This window comes from Gracilinanus agilis, chromosome 4, assembly GCF_016433145.1.
Source record: "Gracilinanus agilis isolate LMUSP501 chromosome 4, AgileGrace, whole genome shotgun sequence".
Taxonomy (NCBI): Eukaryota; Metazoa; Chordata; class Mammalia; order Didelphimorphia; family Didelphidae; genus Gracilinanus; species Gracilinanus agilis.
Genome location: NC_058133.1, coordinates 443,514,754 through 443,533,519, shown reverse-complemented (window position 1 = coordinate 443,533,519; position 18,766 = coordinate 443,514,754). Strand labels below are relative to the sequence as shown.

At 35.7% G+C, this 18,766-nt stretch overlaps 1 protein-coding gene across 5 annotated transcripts in view; it reads right to left on the bottom strand.

Moving 5' to 3' along the window:
* Positions 1-14,784: 14,784 nt before the first annotated feature.
* Positions 14,785-18,766, bottom strand: part of PTBP2 (polypyrimidine tract binding protein 2) — a 143,849-nt gene continuing 139,867 nt past the window's right edge. For 3 of the 5 annotated variants that reach the window (XM_044672102.1, XM_044672098.1, XM_044672100.1), the window contains 3 exons: positions 16,692-16,908; positions 16,518-16,595; positions 14,785-16,328 (listed from right to left, as the gene is read on the bottom strand). In XM_044672102.1, coding sequence (XP_044528037.1) covers positions 16,196-16,328; positions 16,518-16,595; positions 16,692-16,908 — 428 coding nt within the window. In that variant the 3' untranslated portion in view covers positions 14,785-16,195. The remainder of the gene's footprint in view (positions 16,329-16,517; positions 16,596-16,691; positions 16,909-18,766) is intronic. The other 2 variants (XM_044672099.1, XM_044672101.1) reach the window with 1 other exon arrangement.

Here is an 18,766-nt window from a genome sequence, read left to right as displayed (position 1 = left end):
ATGTATGATGATCCATCTGAGAATAATGTCAAATTTGGGTTTTCCATGGGCTTATCAGATAAATCTGCCCTTGTTTTATGCATGATGTTGAGTGCATCTTCACATATATGTAGACTTTCTCCTTCCAGAGGTAAATCTGGGATCAGAGTTGCAGGATTTAAGTTTATGCACCAGTGAAAAGTTATGTTTTTATTAGCCAACAAGATTGCTTGGTATTATGATAGTCTTTGGTAGGTGAATGCTGGATATGTGGTGTTTCTTAAAGTAGATTCTACCTGGTGTGGGAAAAATACTTTCAGTTCACCCCCTAATACCAAGGAAGATGCTTTTCTAATCATGATGGCTACAGCAGCAATAGCTCTCAAATAATTTGGCGTTCCACAGATTACTGAATCTAGTTTCGAGCTGTATTAGGCAACTGGTCTTAGGGTATTCCCAAATGACTGTGTGAGAACACTAGAGGCTATTCCTTTATCCTCATGTATGTAAAGGAGGAATGGTTTGTCATGATCAGGGATATCTAGGGTTAGCATGAATCATGTAACCATGTTAAAAATGAGTATTAATAAATATTTAAAATTAAAAAAAAATAAAATAAATCTCCTATAAGTAGATGACAGTCTTCCTTCTGGATATCAAGAAATCTGGGTGCAAACTCCACTTCCTCTGAGGTCTCCCAGGATCAGTTAGAACTTGTCTCAACCACCATGGAGTCTGTCTCAGAGAGAAAAGCCACACTTACTGCTTCCCCATTTCATTTAGAATTCTCCAGCCCTGCTTGTTAGGTATCCTAAATAATTAAATAATCTTCCTCACAACACTCAATCCACTGAGCTACCCAGCTGCCCCCCCATCTTATTACTTCTTGAAGATACTCTTCTCAATTTCCCCACTTTTGTTGATGGCACCACCATTATCTTCATCACCCAAGTAGGAAACTTTATAGTCATCTTCATTCTATTTTCTCAATTCATATCTAATCAGTTGTCAAATCCTTTCAATTCTAACTTTACATTATTGATATCTATGCTTGATCTTAAGCTATTTGCCATTTTTATTAATGACATTTATCAAATTTGTAAATTATATAATCTGAAAGGGCTAACCCACCAAAGAATTCAGAAAGATCTTGATAGGCAATTGGACATTGTCAAATGAAATAAGATGAAACTTAAAAGAAAAAAAATTTGTCTTACAAGTGTTCAAAAAGTCTACAGGCATGGCTAGATAGCTCTCTAAGAAAGTTATGAAGGCTTTGGTAGACTGAAAGCTCAATGAGCAAATGTGATTCTAGTCAAAGTAAGAAAATAAAGCCCAAGAATTCAGCGAGGGGGCTATCCTTGTTGTACTACACTTGACCAGTATATGTGGAATATTAGACTTGGGTTTATGTTCCATATTTTAAGAAGATCATAGATAATCTGGACAGTGTCCACAGAAAAGCAACAGGGACAGTGAGAGAACTTGAATTTTTTCTATATGAGGACTGGGTAATTAGATTTGCAGAGAGAAGCCTTGGGAGAAAATGAGTTAATGTCACATTTCCATGGCCCCTCTATTAGAATACCAACTCTCTAAAGGTAGGGCATCAATCTTTCACATGCTAAGATTAAAGTCTCTGACATATTTTACTGCCAGAAGTGCAAGGATTTGTAGTTGCAGTTCCATCATTTTAGTGGAATCTGTAAGCCTGGGCAGCCCACAGACCATTCCAAACTCCTATTTCAAGTTGGAACTCTTTAGAGGCATCATCCTAGAGATGGGGTGCATGTTACCACTCATCCATTGGAATATTATCCCACATTAAGGGGTGTAGATTCTCAAGGAAGGCTTGCTTGGGAATGAATGAGTCTTTCCTTTAAGTCTTTTGAACTTGAATTTTGACCTATTGGACAAGGTGTTCCTGTTCTTAAAATTCCCTTCTTCTTCCCTTCACTGTTCTGCCTACTGACCCAGCTTATGCCCATATCCACCAGCCCAGGCTAGGGTTGAAATCAGGTTGGGGTGAGGCAGTTGTCTATAACTCTAGTGTAATATAGAATTGTCCAACTCTTTCCTCCATTATTTATTTGACCTTTTCTTGACTCCCCTCTCCCATTTCTTTTGAAAATCTTTTTTGCTTAGGTGGTCAAAAGAAAGGTAATACATGGGTCTCTGTCTTTTGTATGGGGCTGGTGATATTGCTCTTACCTACCCACTTCTTTTAATATTGGCTAGATGCTTGTACATACATTGAGTTTGTAAATAACACACAGAGGGCTCTTTTGTATTTATTTAAAAAATAAGACACTTAAGAAATATTTGTTGAAATGTTTAATTGGTCAGCCAATCACCACTTTAAGACCTCCAGTAATGAGAGCATGTTACCTCCTAAGATAGTCCATTTCACTTTCACTGAGCTTTAATTTCTCTCAAATTTATTCTTATACCTGGATGAAACCTGTCTCATGTTCCTTTAAACTATTGTTCCTAGCTATTTCCTCTGAGCTACCAAAATTACTAATTTATTGAGTAGAGTCTGTCATCTCTTCCAATCCTTACCAAAGAATACAGCATTTTGTCCACAGCTGCCTAATTACCAAAGGTTTAACTAAATGTTTACATTCAAAGTTCTTTAAATTTAAAAAGATTTCTTCCCTTTTTTGCTACTATAAATGTCACCCCTGTAATAACTAAAAAAGTTATTTTTACCTTGCCTCCATGGCGTTGAAAATATTGCTAAAAACAGTTTGGGGTAAAAAATTAATCGGTCAATCAATCAATAAACATAAGGACCTACTACATGGCAGATACTGTGCTACTAAGTATTAGGGATACAAAAATGGACAAAAGTTAATTTTCAAGGAGCTTACAGCCTAGTGAAGGGTGTCTTGGAGTTGGCTTTAAAATATAGCCATCAGGAAACAAAGTATTTCTAAAACTGAGTTAAAAGACTTTTTTTTTTTTTAACTTAAAATGCTTTAGTGTAGTAGAACACAAAAATTAAGCGGGATAAAATGCAAAGACATTCAAAACTCCTTTTGCCCCAAGAGTCATTAGGCAAGAGTGTTAGAATTAACCATCTCTACTAGACAAGTGATGAAAACTGGAGAATTTCCGAGGCAGTTTAACACAATGATGGGCAAACTACAGCCTGTAGGCCAGATGGGGGGGGGGGGGGCCTGAAATGTTCTATCCCACCCTGTGACATTATTCCTAATCTGACGAATACAATGAGTAGGATACAATACAATGAAACTTTGAAAGAGTTGCCTTAGAAAAAGACTGACTGATGAGCATTTCCTTTCCTTTGGCCCCCTCTTTAAAAAGTTTGCCCATCACTGGTCTAAGCATTGACTAAAATCCCTATCAATCAGTTACACGAATTGAAGTAATCTGGAAAAAACCTAACCTGACATATCTTCTTAGCTTATGATTCTTCAACAACCAATTCAGATTCCATTCTATTTCAGCCTTGCCCAGGCAGGATATAATAAGTATGGTCTGACTCTTAAATAGATAGTCCAAGGATGACAGTTGCCATACTGTGATTTTCCTCCAAAAGATTTGCGGTTGGAAAAGTGCATTCTAGATGCAGGATAGTTGTAACACATGCTGGATCAAACATGTGAGGAATTAGCCATCACAAAGGGCATATTTTCTATCCTTAAGGAAAGAAAGCTTTGGTTCAGGCAGTATCCTCAGTAACTCTGGCCACAGGAAACACCTGGAATCCTAAGTAGGTAGAACCTATATTTCTAATGATCATTCATAGATTGAGCCAAGATGGTCTTTGTCATAAAATAGAACCAAGTTGGCTACCCAGCAGGACAAGTCCATTTCACTAAAAATAGCCACCCACCTCCTTGTTTCCATTTAAAGCCAACACTATTAACCAGAAGACTTGATTTAGATTAGATGACTAGATGCAAGCAAAGGCAAGGGAGAACACAAACAGCTTCTTCTTGGTCCTCAATCAGAATCTGGTACGGAATACTCCTGCCATAAAGAATCAATTTTTGCAGGGTTTGTTCACTTTCAAGATAAGTCTAGAAGCAATTAAGCAGCACATTATATTGGATACACAGCTGGCCTCAAAGACAGGAAGACGAGTTCAAATATCATCTCTCACATATGTTTATGATTCTGATTGACAATATACATTGATGGAGTTTACTCAGGGATTTTTCTATGTTAATGAAATGACAGGATCAGACAAAACCCTAAGTATTAGAACACTTATTTTGGATAATTAAATGATTCCAAGTCCCAAGGATAATTTTACTTTGCATCTTCAAAATGTTTTACATACTAATGTATTAAGAATGAGAAAGAGGGCAGCTGGGTAGCTCAGTGGATTGAGAGTCAGGCCTAGAGACAGGAGGTCCTAGGTTCAAATCCGGCCTCAGACACTTCCCAGCTGTGTGACCCTGGGCAAGTCACTTGACCCCCATTGCCCACCCTTACCACTCTTCCACCTAGGAGCCAATACACAGAAGTTAAGGGTTTAAAAAAAAAATGAGAAAGAGTTGCCCATCTTTGTTCAGCTACTGGCTCCTTCTTAATCACCTTTGCTCAATGAACATCTACATCCTATCTTATTGGAGTCATGCCCTAATGGCTCTATTTTGAGCTTTAAAAAAAAAAATTCTGTTATAGCTAGCTTGTCAACTCCTGGGGATTCAAATATAATCTTTAGTCAGATGACTCTCAGATCCTTATTTCTAGTCATAATCTATGGTTTGAACTCTAGTTCCAGAACACAAAATGTCTTATTAAACATCGTAAGCAGGGAGTGTCACATATCTCAAATGTATCCCAGCCCAAAATGACTTTTTTGCCCACAAACTGGCTTCGCTTTTGACCTTTCTATTTTTGTTGAGGCTACCACCTTCCTTCCAGGAACCACACTTTGCATCCTTGACTTCACTATATCCAAACTGCCATCTGGTTGAATTTGCTGCCTCATCTCTTGCATTGTCCTTTTCTCTCCAACTGTAAGAAATGGACCTTTTTCACTTCTTTTTTTTGATCAATTCCAATTCTCTCCATTGGCCTCCTTACTTCAGGTTTCTCTTCTCCATCCATCCTTTACAAACCTGCCAAAGTGATACTCCTTAAAGTACAGGCCTGACCATACATACCCTCCTCAATAAATGACAGAGTAGTATCATTCTTCCCAATCTCGTAGACCTACAATCCAGGTGTCATCCTTGACTTTTTATCCCCATATCCAACCAGATAACAACTTCTATCAAACTTTTCCTTTGTAAAATCTTCAGTACATATTGCTCTTCTTTCCTCCAACATTGCAAACACTAGAGTAGGTCCCCATCACTAAACTCTTATACAAGAGATGATTGGCTTGACCCTCTGCTTTAAATCTCTTTCTACTTTACCATTTTCCCCACCTGTCAAATTAGCTGTCTTCCCTAAAGCACAAAAACTGACATCAATTCTTCATCCTCTACAATTTTAAATCATAACCATGGCTACCAACTGTACCTAGGATTTAATATAAACCTCCTACTTGGCTTTTAAAGTCCTTCATGACCTGGCCCTTTCCACTTTTGTTTTACCTTATTCACCCGTACATACTGTGATGCACTGACACTAGTATTCTTGCTATTCTAGCCATCTCCTATCTTTAGGCATTTTCACAGGCTCTCTATCACCCAGACCTAGAATTCTCTCCCTCCTCATCTCTGCCTTCTAGCATGTTCCTTCCTTCAAGTTTCAGCTATAGTCCCCACTTCCAAAAGAATGTTAGGGTCTTCTCCCCTTCACTGTCTCTAGTTTATCCTGTAAATATCTTTTTAAATCAGTTTTTGATACTTTAAGAAATCATCGTAATTATCCCAAGTATCTCTTTCTCTCCCTCTGAGACATTCCACATAACAGTATTTTTTGGAGGGGAGAAAAAGCACAACTCATTGATACATTGAAAAACTTTAACAACACATGCAAATGTGTAACACTTGTGGATCTTCCACTTCCTTGAAGGAATGAGTTGGGAGTGTCCTCTATTATTTCTTTGAGCTTTTTTCTGGATCTTTTTGATTTTATTACATTTATTTTGGGGTTTTTAGTATGTAGCTTTTCTTCCATTTGCATCATTGAAGTTTCTGTGTATATTCCTTGATCTTACTTCACCCACATTATTTCTTATAGCATAGTAATATTCCATTAACAGTACCACAATTTGTTTTGCCATTCCCCAAACGAGAGGCATCTTTGTTTCCAATTACTAGCTATCATAAAAAAGTGATATAGTAAATATGAAGTTTGTAGGCACTTTATCTTATTATTGATGGCATCCTTGGGATATGAGTCCAGTAGTGAAATCTTTGGTTCAAATGGTTTAGGTATTTTACTTGTGTAACTATATTTGCAATACTTTTTTTTCTCCCTGAAACTCTATAGTAAGAAAGGATATGCTCAATAACAGGGACTCTTTACTACATTCTTGATTTTGCTACTCACCACTGATCTATATCTTCTCTTTTTAAACACCATTTGTCTCAAAATCTCCTCTCTATGGCCACACTCTCCCCAGGTGCCTGATGAGTAAACTTTTCAAGTATTAAATCTCTCACTCAGTACACAACCAGATCAAAGCTCTTCATCTCCCTTCATAAACCATCTCTCTTTACTCAGAAAGCATTCATCAGAGGAACTTTCCCACCACCAAGAAAACAGCCTCCTTCCTTTTCAAACCATCCCAGAGCCCATCACTAACCCCCTCTGTAAACTCTTCTCTGGGGGCTGTCACCATCCTCTCATTGGTAGCCCTCGATTTGGCCCAGACATATCAAAATTTCTTTGAATACCTCTGTTCTCTCATTGCATGGACTTTTCCATGCTATAATATAGCCCCATAAAAAAAAATGGATTCACTTGTAAGAAGGGTATCACCAGATTCTGACCATAAATGTCCTATGCTTGCCTCTTCACTGTTACCTCTATCTAATTTCTACCCCCTAACCCATTCCCAAGTGTATATTTAAAAAGAAATTTCTTACTAGTCTTTCTACTGTTACTATTTACCTGCTGTATTTACTCATGCCTCCATTTCCATGTCTGGATATACAAGAAACAAATAATTTTTTTTTAGTTCTAGGGTTTTCGCTCTAAATATTTCCAATGTCTCTTCATGACTGAATATCCATCTTTTTTTTATGTATAGTTAAGCTTAGACTTGAAAAGTATGTCACCCTGGGCCAATTGCCGAGTTCCATTACTCTCTGGGACACATTCCACCTCCTCCTATGTTTTGTGGTAGGTGCAGAAGTTTTTTTTGTTTTTTTTTCCCCCCAATTATTTGAATTTCCTTTCTTTTGTATTTGAAGGTTTTTTCCCCTCCCGAATGCATGCAAAAACTTTCTGAAGTGATATATTAAATTGAATCACTTTGTTTTGAGAGTCTGCAGCTTTGGGTTGGTTTCCCTGTGTATAATGTATGAATTCTTCCAATTGGTATTTCATTTTCTATGTTCAGAAGTTCTGGGCAATTCTCTCTTTTATACTTCTTTATAAAGCTTCTGGTCCTACTTGTACTTTTAGACCCAAGATCATTGTTTTTAATGCACTGTAACTTCAAAAACAGGATGTTTTGCATGCATAGTGAGCATGTTCTTGTTTGGGGATTCCTTTCTTTTACATTCTCTTTATTTCTGTATATTTGCATTTTCAATTTTTCATTCTCTTGTTTCTTTGGTGAGATTTACTAAAGTAGATTCCAGTTTTTCAGTGTCTATTCAATGTTTTTGCTATGCAGGCACTAAATGCTGTTCTCATAATTTTCATTTCTCTTTTGAACCACTTGAGAACCAGTTGAGAATAGTTGAGAATATTATGTGTGGTTCCATGTTCTCACATTCCACAGATCCTGTCTCATCACGTTGAATCACCTTCTTTTGTTTCACTGTATATATTCATAGATGCTGGAAGTTACTAGATCTAGAGGTCATATTTCCTTCTCTTATTGTTTTACCTGTTGATTTATCTGTTAAAGGTTGAGTTTTTTGTTTTCCTTTCTGAGATATTTGGCTTTTTCTTTCCTGTTTTTCTCCCATTCACTTTCTAACACTTCCCTTCTGATGGCAGTTTCCTTCTAAGTTGGATATCCAAGTGTAGAGCTTCCTTTCAACAACCTGTCTCCCTCAAGTAACTTGTTGAGTCAGAATTTACCCCCGTGAATATTTTTCTCTTTCCTTTGAAGCGCTAAATAGCTTTGTGACCCCTACCCACCAATCCTGTCCAATTCCTTTTGTTCCTTAAGCACTGGCAGTTCAGAGAGCAGCTAAATTGGTGCAATAATGTTTCTAGCACCCATATTCCCAACTCACACTCCCTGGCAGGTTTTTGCTGTTGGAGGCTTGTAATCTTGCTGGCTGTTCTGGTCTGGGCAAACTTCTACAGCCTATAACTCAGATCCCAATGGTACCAGGAAGATGGGACTAAGGTGGGCTTTTTGTGTCTGTTACTGCAATCTCCCCACTGTGAAAGTGCTTGATGGAAGAGGTTTGAATAGCCCCTAGTGAGTTGAGGCTCATTAAGCATTGGTTTATGGGTTTGGATTTTTTAAAAAATCCTTCCTTTGCATTTTAAGTGTCCTACACCACAGAGAGAGAGAGCTTAAGTTCTTTTACCTTTGGCACATTTTTTTTTTTTTTAATTTTGGAGAGGCTTGAAATGATTACTGAGGAGTATCCATTGTCTTTCATATCAAATACATTTCCTCTGTTTGGCATTTAAAGGCCTTTCTAACCTGGCTCCAATCTATTTTTCTAGGCTAATTAAACATAACTTCTCCTGTATGTTCTTTGGTCAAAACCTAAATTTATTGCTCTGCCTCACACTTGACATTCAATCTATTTTCTCTATGCCTCTGATCAGGGTCCTTAGTCTCCTTTGCCTCTTGGAATCTTTAGTTTCCTTTAGGACTCAGCTCAAAAGTCACCTTCTGAATGGCAAACTTTCCTGAATTGTCATCCCCCAACTCTTATCTTAAATGTGTTTTCTATAGTTATATATGCACATATTTTCTCCTATCAAAATATAAATTCTTCTGCAAGAATACTTGTATTTATTTCAAATGTATACATGCATGTACATATCTTCTTTATATTGCCTAATGAAAGATTTATCTTGTATTTAATTTTAATATACTTACGTATATGTGCATGTGTTTACATATTTCCCCAATAGGATTTAAGTTCTTTGAATTCACAGACTGTTCCATTTTAGCTTTTCTTTATTTATAGCATCTAGTACAAGGCCCATATGATACCTAGCAGTTATGTAAAAAATGTTTGCTGACTGATCAAGTTACACTGGTATAGAGTTTCCTTTCTAGAATTCCCTATTCCAATGAAATCATAGGCCTAGTTCAGAATAAACAAATAAGACATGGCTACCAGAATGCCCATACTTTTTCAACAGTGCTTTTGTGCACAAGGTCTCATCTTCAGTTGAGGACAAAATCTTGGTGGATTTTCTAGTAGTTTACCATTCTGCTTTGAAGACAATAGTTGCAAGATCTAGGTTGAGGAGGGAAGTTGGTGAGACAATAAAGTATTTCTAGGGACATTTCATGTATCAGGTCCTGCTTAGTCTTCAGTGGGGACAATGACCCTTTTAAGATACTATACTCATTTTTCAGACCTACTTACTTTTTAAGAAGTTATGTGGATACAAAAACAAGTGTAGCTACTATAGAGGGAAACTAAAAACATACTTAAATAAAAAATTCTGAAAGCTTTAGCATATTCACTACTGTATCTCTCTGAATCTTAGGAACAAAATTTCAAAAAATGAAAATATTGTACAACTAAAATTTCATTAAGAGGGAATTTTCTGAAGATACCAATGTGTATGCAAGAGAATTATAGTGGAGTAGATAGGACTCAGGAGTCAATTAGGCCTGGTTGTAAATCATGCCCCAGGTACTTACCAGCTACATGACCTTAAGCAAGTCACTTAACAATTCTGGGCCTCAGTATCTTTATCTGTAAAATGAGGGAATTAGACATTGGCCTCCAAAGTCCCTTCTAGCTTCAAATCGCTGATCTTATGTTCATAAAAGAAGCATGGTGAAGTGAAAGCAAGGAAAGCTAAGCTAACAGAATGAATATAGAAGTCTAGTGTAGTCCAGGCAAGAAGAAATTTTATGAAGGAAGGACTTTGGTAAGATTGAGAATACCCAATAGAGATCAACCAAGATCAGAAAGGGCCTTATGTTAATAACATAACAATCAACTGAAGGAACTAGGGTTAGTTGAATTGGAAAATATACACAAAGAAGAACTATTTTCAAATATTTAAAGGGATGACAAGTTGAAGAGAGGTTAGACTTATTGTGCATAGCTTCAAATGTTAGAACTAGGAGAAATGAGCAGAAGTCTCAAAAATGCAGGTTTAGACTTGAGGTATGAAAAAATTTCCTAACCACTAGGGCTATTTCAAAGCACTGCAGTATTAGAATGCAGTGGGTTTTTGCTGTATTAGAGGTTTTTTGAACAAAAATTAGATGACTACTTGTTATTTTTAATTTTCAAATATAGGATGATCTCCAACATTCCTTCCATTCTTGAAATCTGATTCTTTCATAATTGGCTTTCTGATATTTCAGCCCTCATTTTCATGCAAAGTCCATGATCTACACTCTTGGTTTTCACTCCTGTGACATCACATTTTATTAGAAAAAGTACCAAACATTTTCTTTTGGTAGCACTACAAACTCATGCTAGTTAATCACAGGTAACCTTTCAAGTAGACTGAACTAGGAAATCTCCAGTGAAGACTGATACTACTCACATAGCAGTTAGACAGGAAGAAATTAAAGATAAGTGAAAGAATAGGAATAACAGTGGGGATAGATGGGATAGAATGGGATAACTTGGGCCTAGAAACAAATTTGCCTTGACAAGGGGAAGGACCCCCTGTTCCTTTAAGTCAGGGCTAATAATGAAAAAAGGTATTCAAGTAATGGGAGATTAAGAAAGTGGAGAACTCAAGTCAGAGTTCTAGGAGAATTACCTTATTTTTTGGTGAAATGTGGGGTAAAGTTCTCAGCTGAAAGAGTTGGTGGGGGAGGGTAGTGAGGATATCCATGAGGAAGGAAGAAAAGATTTGGAAAAGCTGTTATAGGGAGTAGGATAAGTAAATCAATTAGGTAGATCTAAAAGGAATGCCTTCTTATAGTGTGGAGCTAGCTGAGATTATTTAACAGAAATCTGTAGCCTACTATGGTCTTGTGATTTTTCTCCAATTTGTTGTACGGCACATGAGCAGGAGTGAAAACATGAGGAGTAATTCAAGACTACCTCTTGGCAAGGCAAGATCTTCAACAAAATAAGGAGAGAAGATAATCAAGAGAAGACAATGCTGAGCTAAAATGGTTCACCAAGTGGCAAAGATGGAAAAGGAAGGAGTGTAGGCAGTATAGGTGTAATGGCCTGGGAAAAAATTGAGAGTGAAGTAATCACAGGTTGCAATAAAGATGAAGATGGTTTGGAGGATTTAATGACTAAGAAAAGTGAATTAAATGTGAGGAAAAGGCGGACAATAGACTAAAAAGGGAATTTCAGAGTTCGTGAACATAGAAGTGGATTACAGTCAATAGTATAATGATACAGCAGCCACAAACCAAATTTTTGTTTATTGACAGGCATAAGATATGGAATGATAGTGAGCATTTCATTATTCTTTTTCTGGTCAGACATCCTGGATTTTAGTTCTGGGAATTAATAAACGAAGAGATTATCCAAGAAAGAGGATAACTTTTCTTAAGATCATGCCACATAAGGATTATTTGAAAAAAAGTGAGGATATTTTAGTGTAGAAAAATCTAAGAAGTGGAATGATGATAATCTTCAAGAATATGAAAGGCTGCAATATGAAAGAGGAATTAAGATTTCTATTTGGCCCTGAAGGTCAGAACTAGGAATAAATAATAGAAGCTATGAGTAAGATTTTAGTTAAATATATGAAAAAATCCTACATCCAAGTGAAGAATGACCTGCCTCAGAAACAGTGAGATTGCCTTTCAGTAGATCAAGTACAGGCGAGAGTCTTAGTTTTGGTACACATGATATAAGAGGTATTATCAGCCAAGTAAGGGTCAGAATAATAGTTTGAGGTCTCTCCAATTTGTGAAACTCTGTAATTAAATGAAGTTTTGGAAAGACGAATTTTGGCTCAATTAAAAACTTCCTAAGAATTAGAAAGGAACAGACTATATTGTCTCATAAACTAGCAAGTTCTCTATCATTTGAGGTATTCAAGCCAAGTGTGGTCAAGCATTTTTCAGGCATACCGTAGAAGCAATTCATATATCACAAGGGTCGGCAACCTTTTTGGCCGTGAGAGCCATAAACACCACATTTTTTAAAATGTAATTTCATGAGAGCCGTACAGTGCTCACAGTACGCGCTCCTGTAACAGCACCTGAAAAAAAAATTGACTTTATGGCTCCTGCAGAAAGAGCCATACATTGCCGACCCCTGATAAATCAGATCAGAGTAAGTTCATCTCAGCTATAATGCTCCTTAGATTTTACCTTTTTAGTATTTTTACATTACTTTTCTTCATATACTCACAGCTCCTGCCAAACTGGCTTACTCACCAATCCCTGAACATGTCCCAGGCTTCCTGACTCCCTTTTATTGCCACGCACTTGATCCTAGAAGACAAAACTATGTTGAAGTTAAGTTAAGGGAGGATTTTTACTCAACATGAGGAAAACCTTGCTTGTATTAGACCTATGCAAAAAATGGTATAGGCTTCCTTAAGTGATAGAAAGGTAGTTCATCATCTCTGTAGGTTGTTAAGTAGATACTAGGTGATCACTTTTTAGGGATATAGAGGTAAAGATTCTTAACTTCAGGTGGAGACCAAACTAAAAAGTCTCTATGATTGCTTTCCATTTCAATATTGACTTTGTTCACATCATTATTCCATACATTTGGAATATCTCATCTCCTATTTTTGCCCATTAAGTTCTATAAAAACTTCAAAGTGAAGTTCACATGCCATATTTGGTACTACCTGATCACTTTTTTCTCCCCAGAAAAATAACTGCTCCTTCCTTTTAACACTTATAACTATTTTTACTACTTACAGAAATTAGGAATAAGGACTGGTTTCATTGGTATAGGGAACTTTTAGGAGAAATAACTATCAGTGCAGGCTGGCACTTTTCTAACATTTTTAGTGTTGAGTTGCCTAGAAGAGTTAACACTTATACATAGCACTTCAAGGTTTGAAAAGTGCTTTAACAAATGAGATCTCATTTTATCCTCATATCCCTGGGAAGTAGGTGCTATTATCATCCTAATTATATAGTTGAGGAAACTGAGGAAGGCAGAGGTGAAGTGACTTGTCCAGACCCATATGGCCTGTATGAGTCAGAGGTAAAATCTGAACCCATGTCTTCCTAGTTTCAAGGTTAGCATCATCACTATGCCATCTAGCCTATATCTCATACAAATCAGAAAATAATTTGTTCATATAAGACACATTGTATCTCTGACTAGATTTGAAACCCCCAAGTGATACTTTGTGCTGAAAAGCATAAGATTGTCACTTGTTCCTCAGCAATGGAAATTTTCAATTTCTTCACTTTATCAAAAAAACTTTGCTTTCAGATGTTTTATTAATAAAGATATACTGTCACAGTTATTTTAAAATTTAATATAGAAATAACCCTCAAATATCTAAAATACGTTCAGAACTGCAATGTCTAAAATGCCTATATTACTGCATTGTTGTTAAAATATAGACTATTTCTAACTTGAATATACTTCCTTCAATTTCAAAACTGATCAAATTAATTTCATTTATTATAGACTTTATTTTGGGAGATGAATGAATTACCTTTTGATTTGTAACTTACCTAAATGTATTTCATAGTCCTTAAATACATTTATTTTTATTCTCCCAATGCAGAACCTTTGGTTATATGGTGACCTTTAAACAGTTGTCAGATATTTATTGGTAACAGAACAAACCTAAGGACCAGACATGAGGTCACACTGTAATCTAACATCAATAAAACTGGCTGTTTAAAGAGAAGTGACAGAAAAATGTTTTGAACCTTGGTATAGAGCATGTTATTCATTTGACAGAAAGTCTTTGGGAAGTGAAAATGATAATCCCTGCATTTATAAACACATAAATTATCTGTGTGGTAGTCATGATTTTTCTTTAACCCTCTCCTCTACTTTCATGCACCCATCCCACCCTCAGTATTCTGTCTGCTATCACATTTGCTTTCTACAGTGTTAGTAATAACTTTCTTAATATTCACAAGGTACTTTATGATTAGTAGGAAATCTTTAGCAGACACAAAAGATGAAAGATGAAACTGCAGCGAGAGCATGGCAAACCTGAAAGATCTATTAGTGCATAAATCTACTAAAATAAAAATAAAAAACAAAAAACAAAAAACAAAAGAGATAGAGAGAACTAACAAGCTACAATAAAAGTTATGTCTTTAAAGCAGTAGATTATAACAGGGTGGGAAATGTTTAATATGTGTCCTCCTGAAAAGCAATTACTTTCTTTCATGTTTAAAAAAAAAACAGCTGGTATATTTTCACAGCATCTAGATTTATGGTATAAAGCCATAGAAATATAATATTATTATTCCTTTCCCACCCTGGCAGAGAATAAACATGAATTCAGAAGCACAGTAGAGTGAAAACAAAGAAGAGAAAAGAGAAAAGGCAGCAGAGAAAGACAGAAAAGGTGAATACAGAGCTACAGAAGTGTTTATTGAGCATGCTACAGAGGTAAGCAGAGTACACATAAAATGAAATTAAACGACCGTCAAACCTCCCAACTTTGTTAGAAAATTAATTTTTAATTGTGCCGCTTCCAAACTATACTGAATTTTACATTTCTAAAGATGTAAAAACCCAACTAATAGAAAATATACATGACCATTTTGTCTACATAGATAACAGAATCTATGAATCTTGAAACTAAGTACATCAATTTCAAAAAGTATTGGTCATTTAAACAGAATCAACAATTCAGATTGACAAGAACTGTTCAAATTAATTTGACCTGTAGATTCTGAGCCATGTTTATAGTAAAGTCAGATCTATTCCTAAATACAAAATAGTTTGAAGATTTATTAAAACTGAATATTACAATGCAAGGTAAATTAAGACTAAAGGCACATAAACTTTGGTCCCACCTGGTTGTCAGTTTTAGAAAACTGCCACAAAATTAATCTTCCTGCAAATTTTCGCAGTACACTTTCTTTATCTTTGAAAAATACATGCACCAGTTCCTGAACTAGCTAGACCAGTCTGCACATGCTCAGAAATCCACAACCATATTCCAAATCTTAATTACAAACTAAAGATGGCAATATATATTTAAATGCACATAAGTCATGTCAACTTCAAAAACATCTACGAAAAATATTCAGCCACAAACAAGACATTACTTAGTGCTGACATTTATATGATACGTCCCACAAGAGTGTGTACAAAAAGGTTAAGATTCCACAACGCTTTCCACATAGGGCTCAAACTTACAGAAATCACTTTTGTTGTCTTAAGAAATTAATACTCTGCACCCTTGTTAATTTTAACTAATGCCTACATTCATAACTGAATCTAGACCAGAATCATGAGATACAGAAGGCCAATGTACCTTAAAGGAAGAAAGCCTAAGGCAGTAGAAATAAAAAAATAAAATAAAATGCTGTGTTTTATTATTTCGATGTTATGTATCTCATCTGATTAAATAGAAAGAAATGTGATAAGCCAATAATAAAAAATAAGTTCCAAGCAGGAGAAACAAAAACTTAACCTTTTTACACACCCCTGCCTAAACATATTTTAATTCCCATGTAACAATGTGCCCTAGACAACCAATTCTTTTCCTAGTAAATGCATTCAAGCAATACTAGTTTTTCCTTTTTAAGGCACGTATGTCAACTAAGTTGGAAAAAAAATTGTGGGATTCAAATGAAATCTTTTCAACAGACAATAAAATGGCTTCCCTATACAACAGATGAAAAAAAAAAAAGCAGTTAATACCTCTGCCTTTTAACATATGCATTTCATTTTATTATAACCAAGGAATGATAACAGCATGAAAAAAACCCAAAAGTCAAACTCTGGTCCCCACTTTTCTGAACAGTCAACAGGTGATGACACTGACAATGTGATTCACCCTAAATCTTTAACTCCTTTTTTTAAATTGTTGATTTGGAGAAAGAAACTCTCAGATGATGATTTTCTCCAAGGTTATAATTATGAAGGTCAATCAGTGCCTGGATAGCCTCTTCCACTGTTGCCATTTGAAGAAGCGCCATCTTGTGATCTCTTCTGAAACAAAATTACCAAGTTAGATATTTGACAAATATTAGCAAAGAACCTAAATACTTGATTGGGAATGTATATGTGAGAGGCAGTTAGGAGAGAAGGGAGAATAATTCAAAATAAGAGACCAACATAGACCACCCAGAATAAATATGTATTTCTATAATAAAAATTAAAACAAGGAAGCTTGCTTACTGAAAAAATTTAAATGCTTTCACAGTGCCCCCAGTGTTAGCAAAAAGTGTACGTAGATCTTCCTCTGCTACTGACGGACTAGAAAAAGTGGAAAGAAAAAGAGGAAGAGTTAGGAACATCTGTCTTATGGCATAAATTCACATGCCCATCACATTTTCCTACTGAAATACTTACGGAATATTGGAAAGGTGAAGAGTGGCTGATGGAGGAAATATATTCTGAAAATTTTTAGAGCCAGGCTTCTTAAAGCGATGCAATGGGGAATTACCAAAATCTTTAGTTAGGCCTTGGTCATCAAGCCCCTCTCGAGGTAGTTGTACAGTCTGATGCTTGGAGAGGGTAACCCGAATAATTTTCCCATACATTTTTTGTCCATTCAGATGGTTCATTGCTAAGGAAAGAAGGCATATGTATACATATTTATACATACAAATACATACCAAAGCACACATAGAATGATGTGCCAAAGGGTAAATAAACAGTGTTAGAATATTTATCTCAAAGTTTATTCTATAAAAAAAATATTTCACATAACAAATTTACTATATGTTAATCCAAAGATTTACCAGATCTTTTTTCAGGTTTATAGTAAACCATGATAATACTATCATGTACTAAAAACTCTGAAATCCATTGTATTCCAGTGAACTCTGAAGTAAGGTAGGGGGAAACACTAGTAGTTTAGCATTTTTTTCTGAAGTGATGATTTAGGATAAATATCAATACAGAATACTGAAGTTAGGCCAAAACATAGCTATTTATTTTTATGAATGTTTTGATTTCTTATTCTATACAAATAAAAAACATTAATAAAAAGCTAACTCCTCTTTAAAACTTTATATCACTTACCCTCATGACTCTTAAATAGTAGTTTTGTTTCCTGATGTCACATATTTGGATTATATTAAAGTTTTAAAGTAAACATCTAAGAATAGAATTAATTATTAACATGAAGATAAAAGGTATCGTGAGGATATAATAGGAAGAATACCAGATCATCAATGAAAAGACATAGGGTTCTAATCTTGCCTTTATTCATGCTAAGTCACGCCACTTTAGGCAAGTTATAGCTGGATCCCAGTTTTCAGATTTGGCATAACCTTGGGCTCTTGAAAATGACGACAAGCAGAGTGATACCACAAGCACCAGGCCAGAAAGGCTTTGGAGACTACGTCTAGTGAGAGACTATACCTCTACTGAAAGTTCAAAAAGGCTCTTGTCACCAATTGACCATCAGTTAATGATTGTTTCCCCAATCATGACAGCTCACAAAGATTAACACAAGGTGTAGAGGGCCATGCAATCTAACAGGAATTTTCACACAGAATAATTCCTAGTTCTCTGAAATAAGAAGTTAATCAGTGCGTGTGTGCGTGTACATACTCTATCTTCAGTACTATGGGGAGAAAAAGAGAAGATATAGGACAATGTACTTGGCTCTCAAGGGAATTTAAAATCTGATTGGGTTTATAATCTAGTTTGAATTTTCTTACCTGCCTACTAAATGAGGTTGGGCTGAAGATGAAATGAGATTATACGTGAATGTGCTTTGGAAAAGTATAGTGTGATAGAAATATAAATAATTCTTTTCTGAAAAGATATGGGCAACTAATTTTTCTGGTCCTCTATAACTATTCTAATTTGCAAAAACAAAAATCTCCTCCCCCAAGCATCTATGTAGAAATGTGCCCACAAGTAAAAGTTCTCTATTTCAGGTGTAGAACATTTCAGTAACTTGTACCTGATTGAACTCCATCATGAAATCCTATAATGCATTCTAAATGACAGTAGACAACTTTCAATTATCCATAGTAATGAGGTTAAAATTCTTTTAAAATTCTTATAAAACCAAACCATGAATTATTAAATATTTTAAATGACTAGTTTTATTTATTCCAGTTCTTCTTAGAGGCAAATAAAAATATATTCAAATTATTTGTCTTCAGGTTTAGACAAGTGCATAAACAAAAAGGAAAATAGTAAAAGTAAGGTATAACAGGGGCTTGAATGCTCCAATGACCTTTTTTATATGGTTTAAGAGGAAGTAAGGAAGAACCTTAAAATATTTAGTTGACCCCCGAAGCAAACTTACGGAAGGTCACTGACAAGAGACACAGGATGGGCAGACATGGCTGGGTTGTAATCTGTATCACGGAGAAAACATCCAAATTGGCAAGATCACATATATAAGCTTGAGAAAGAACACTTTATAAGGGTTGAGTTTTGAAACAACAGGAAAGGAGAGAGAT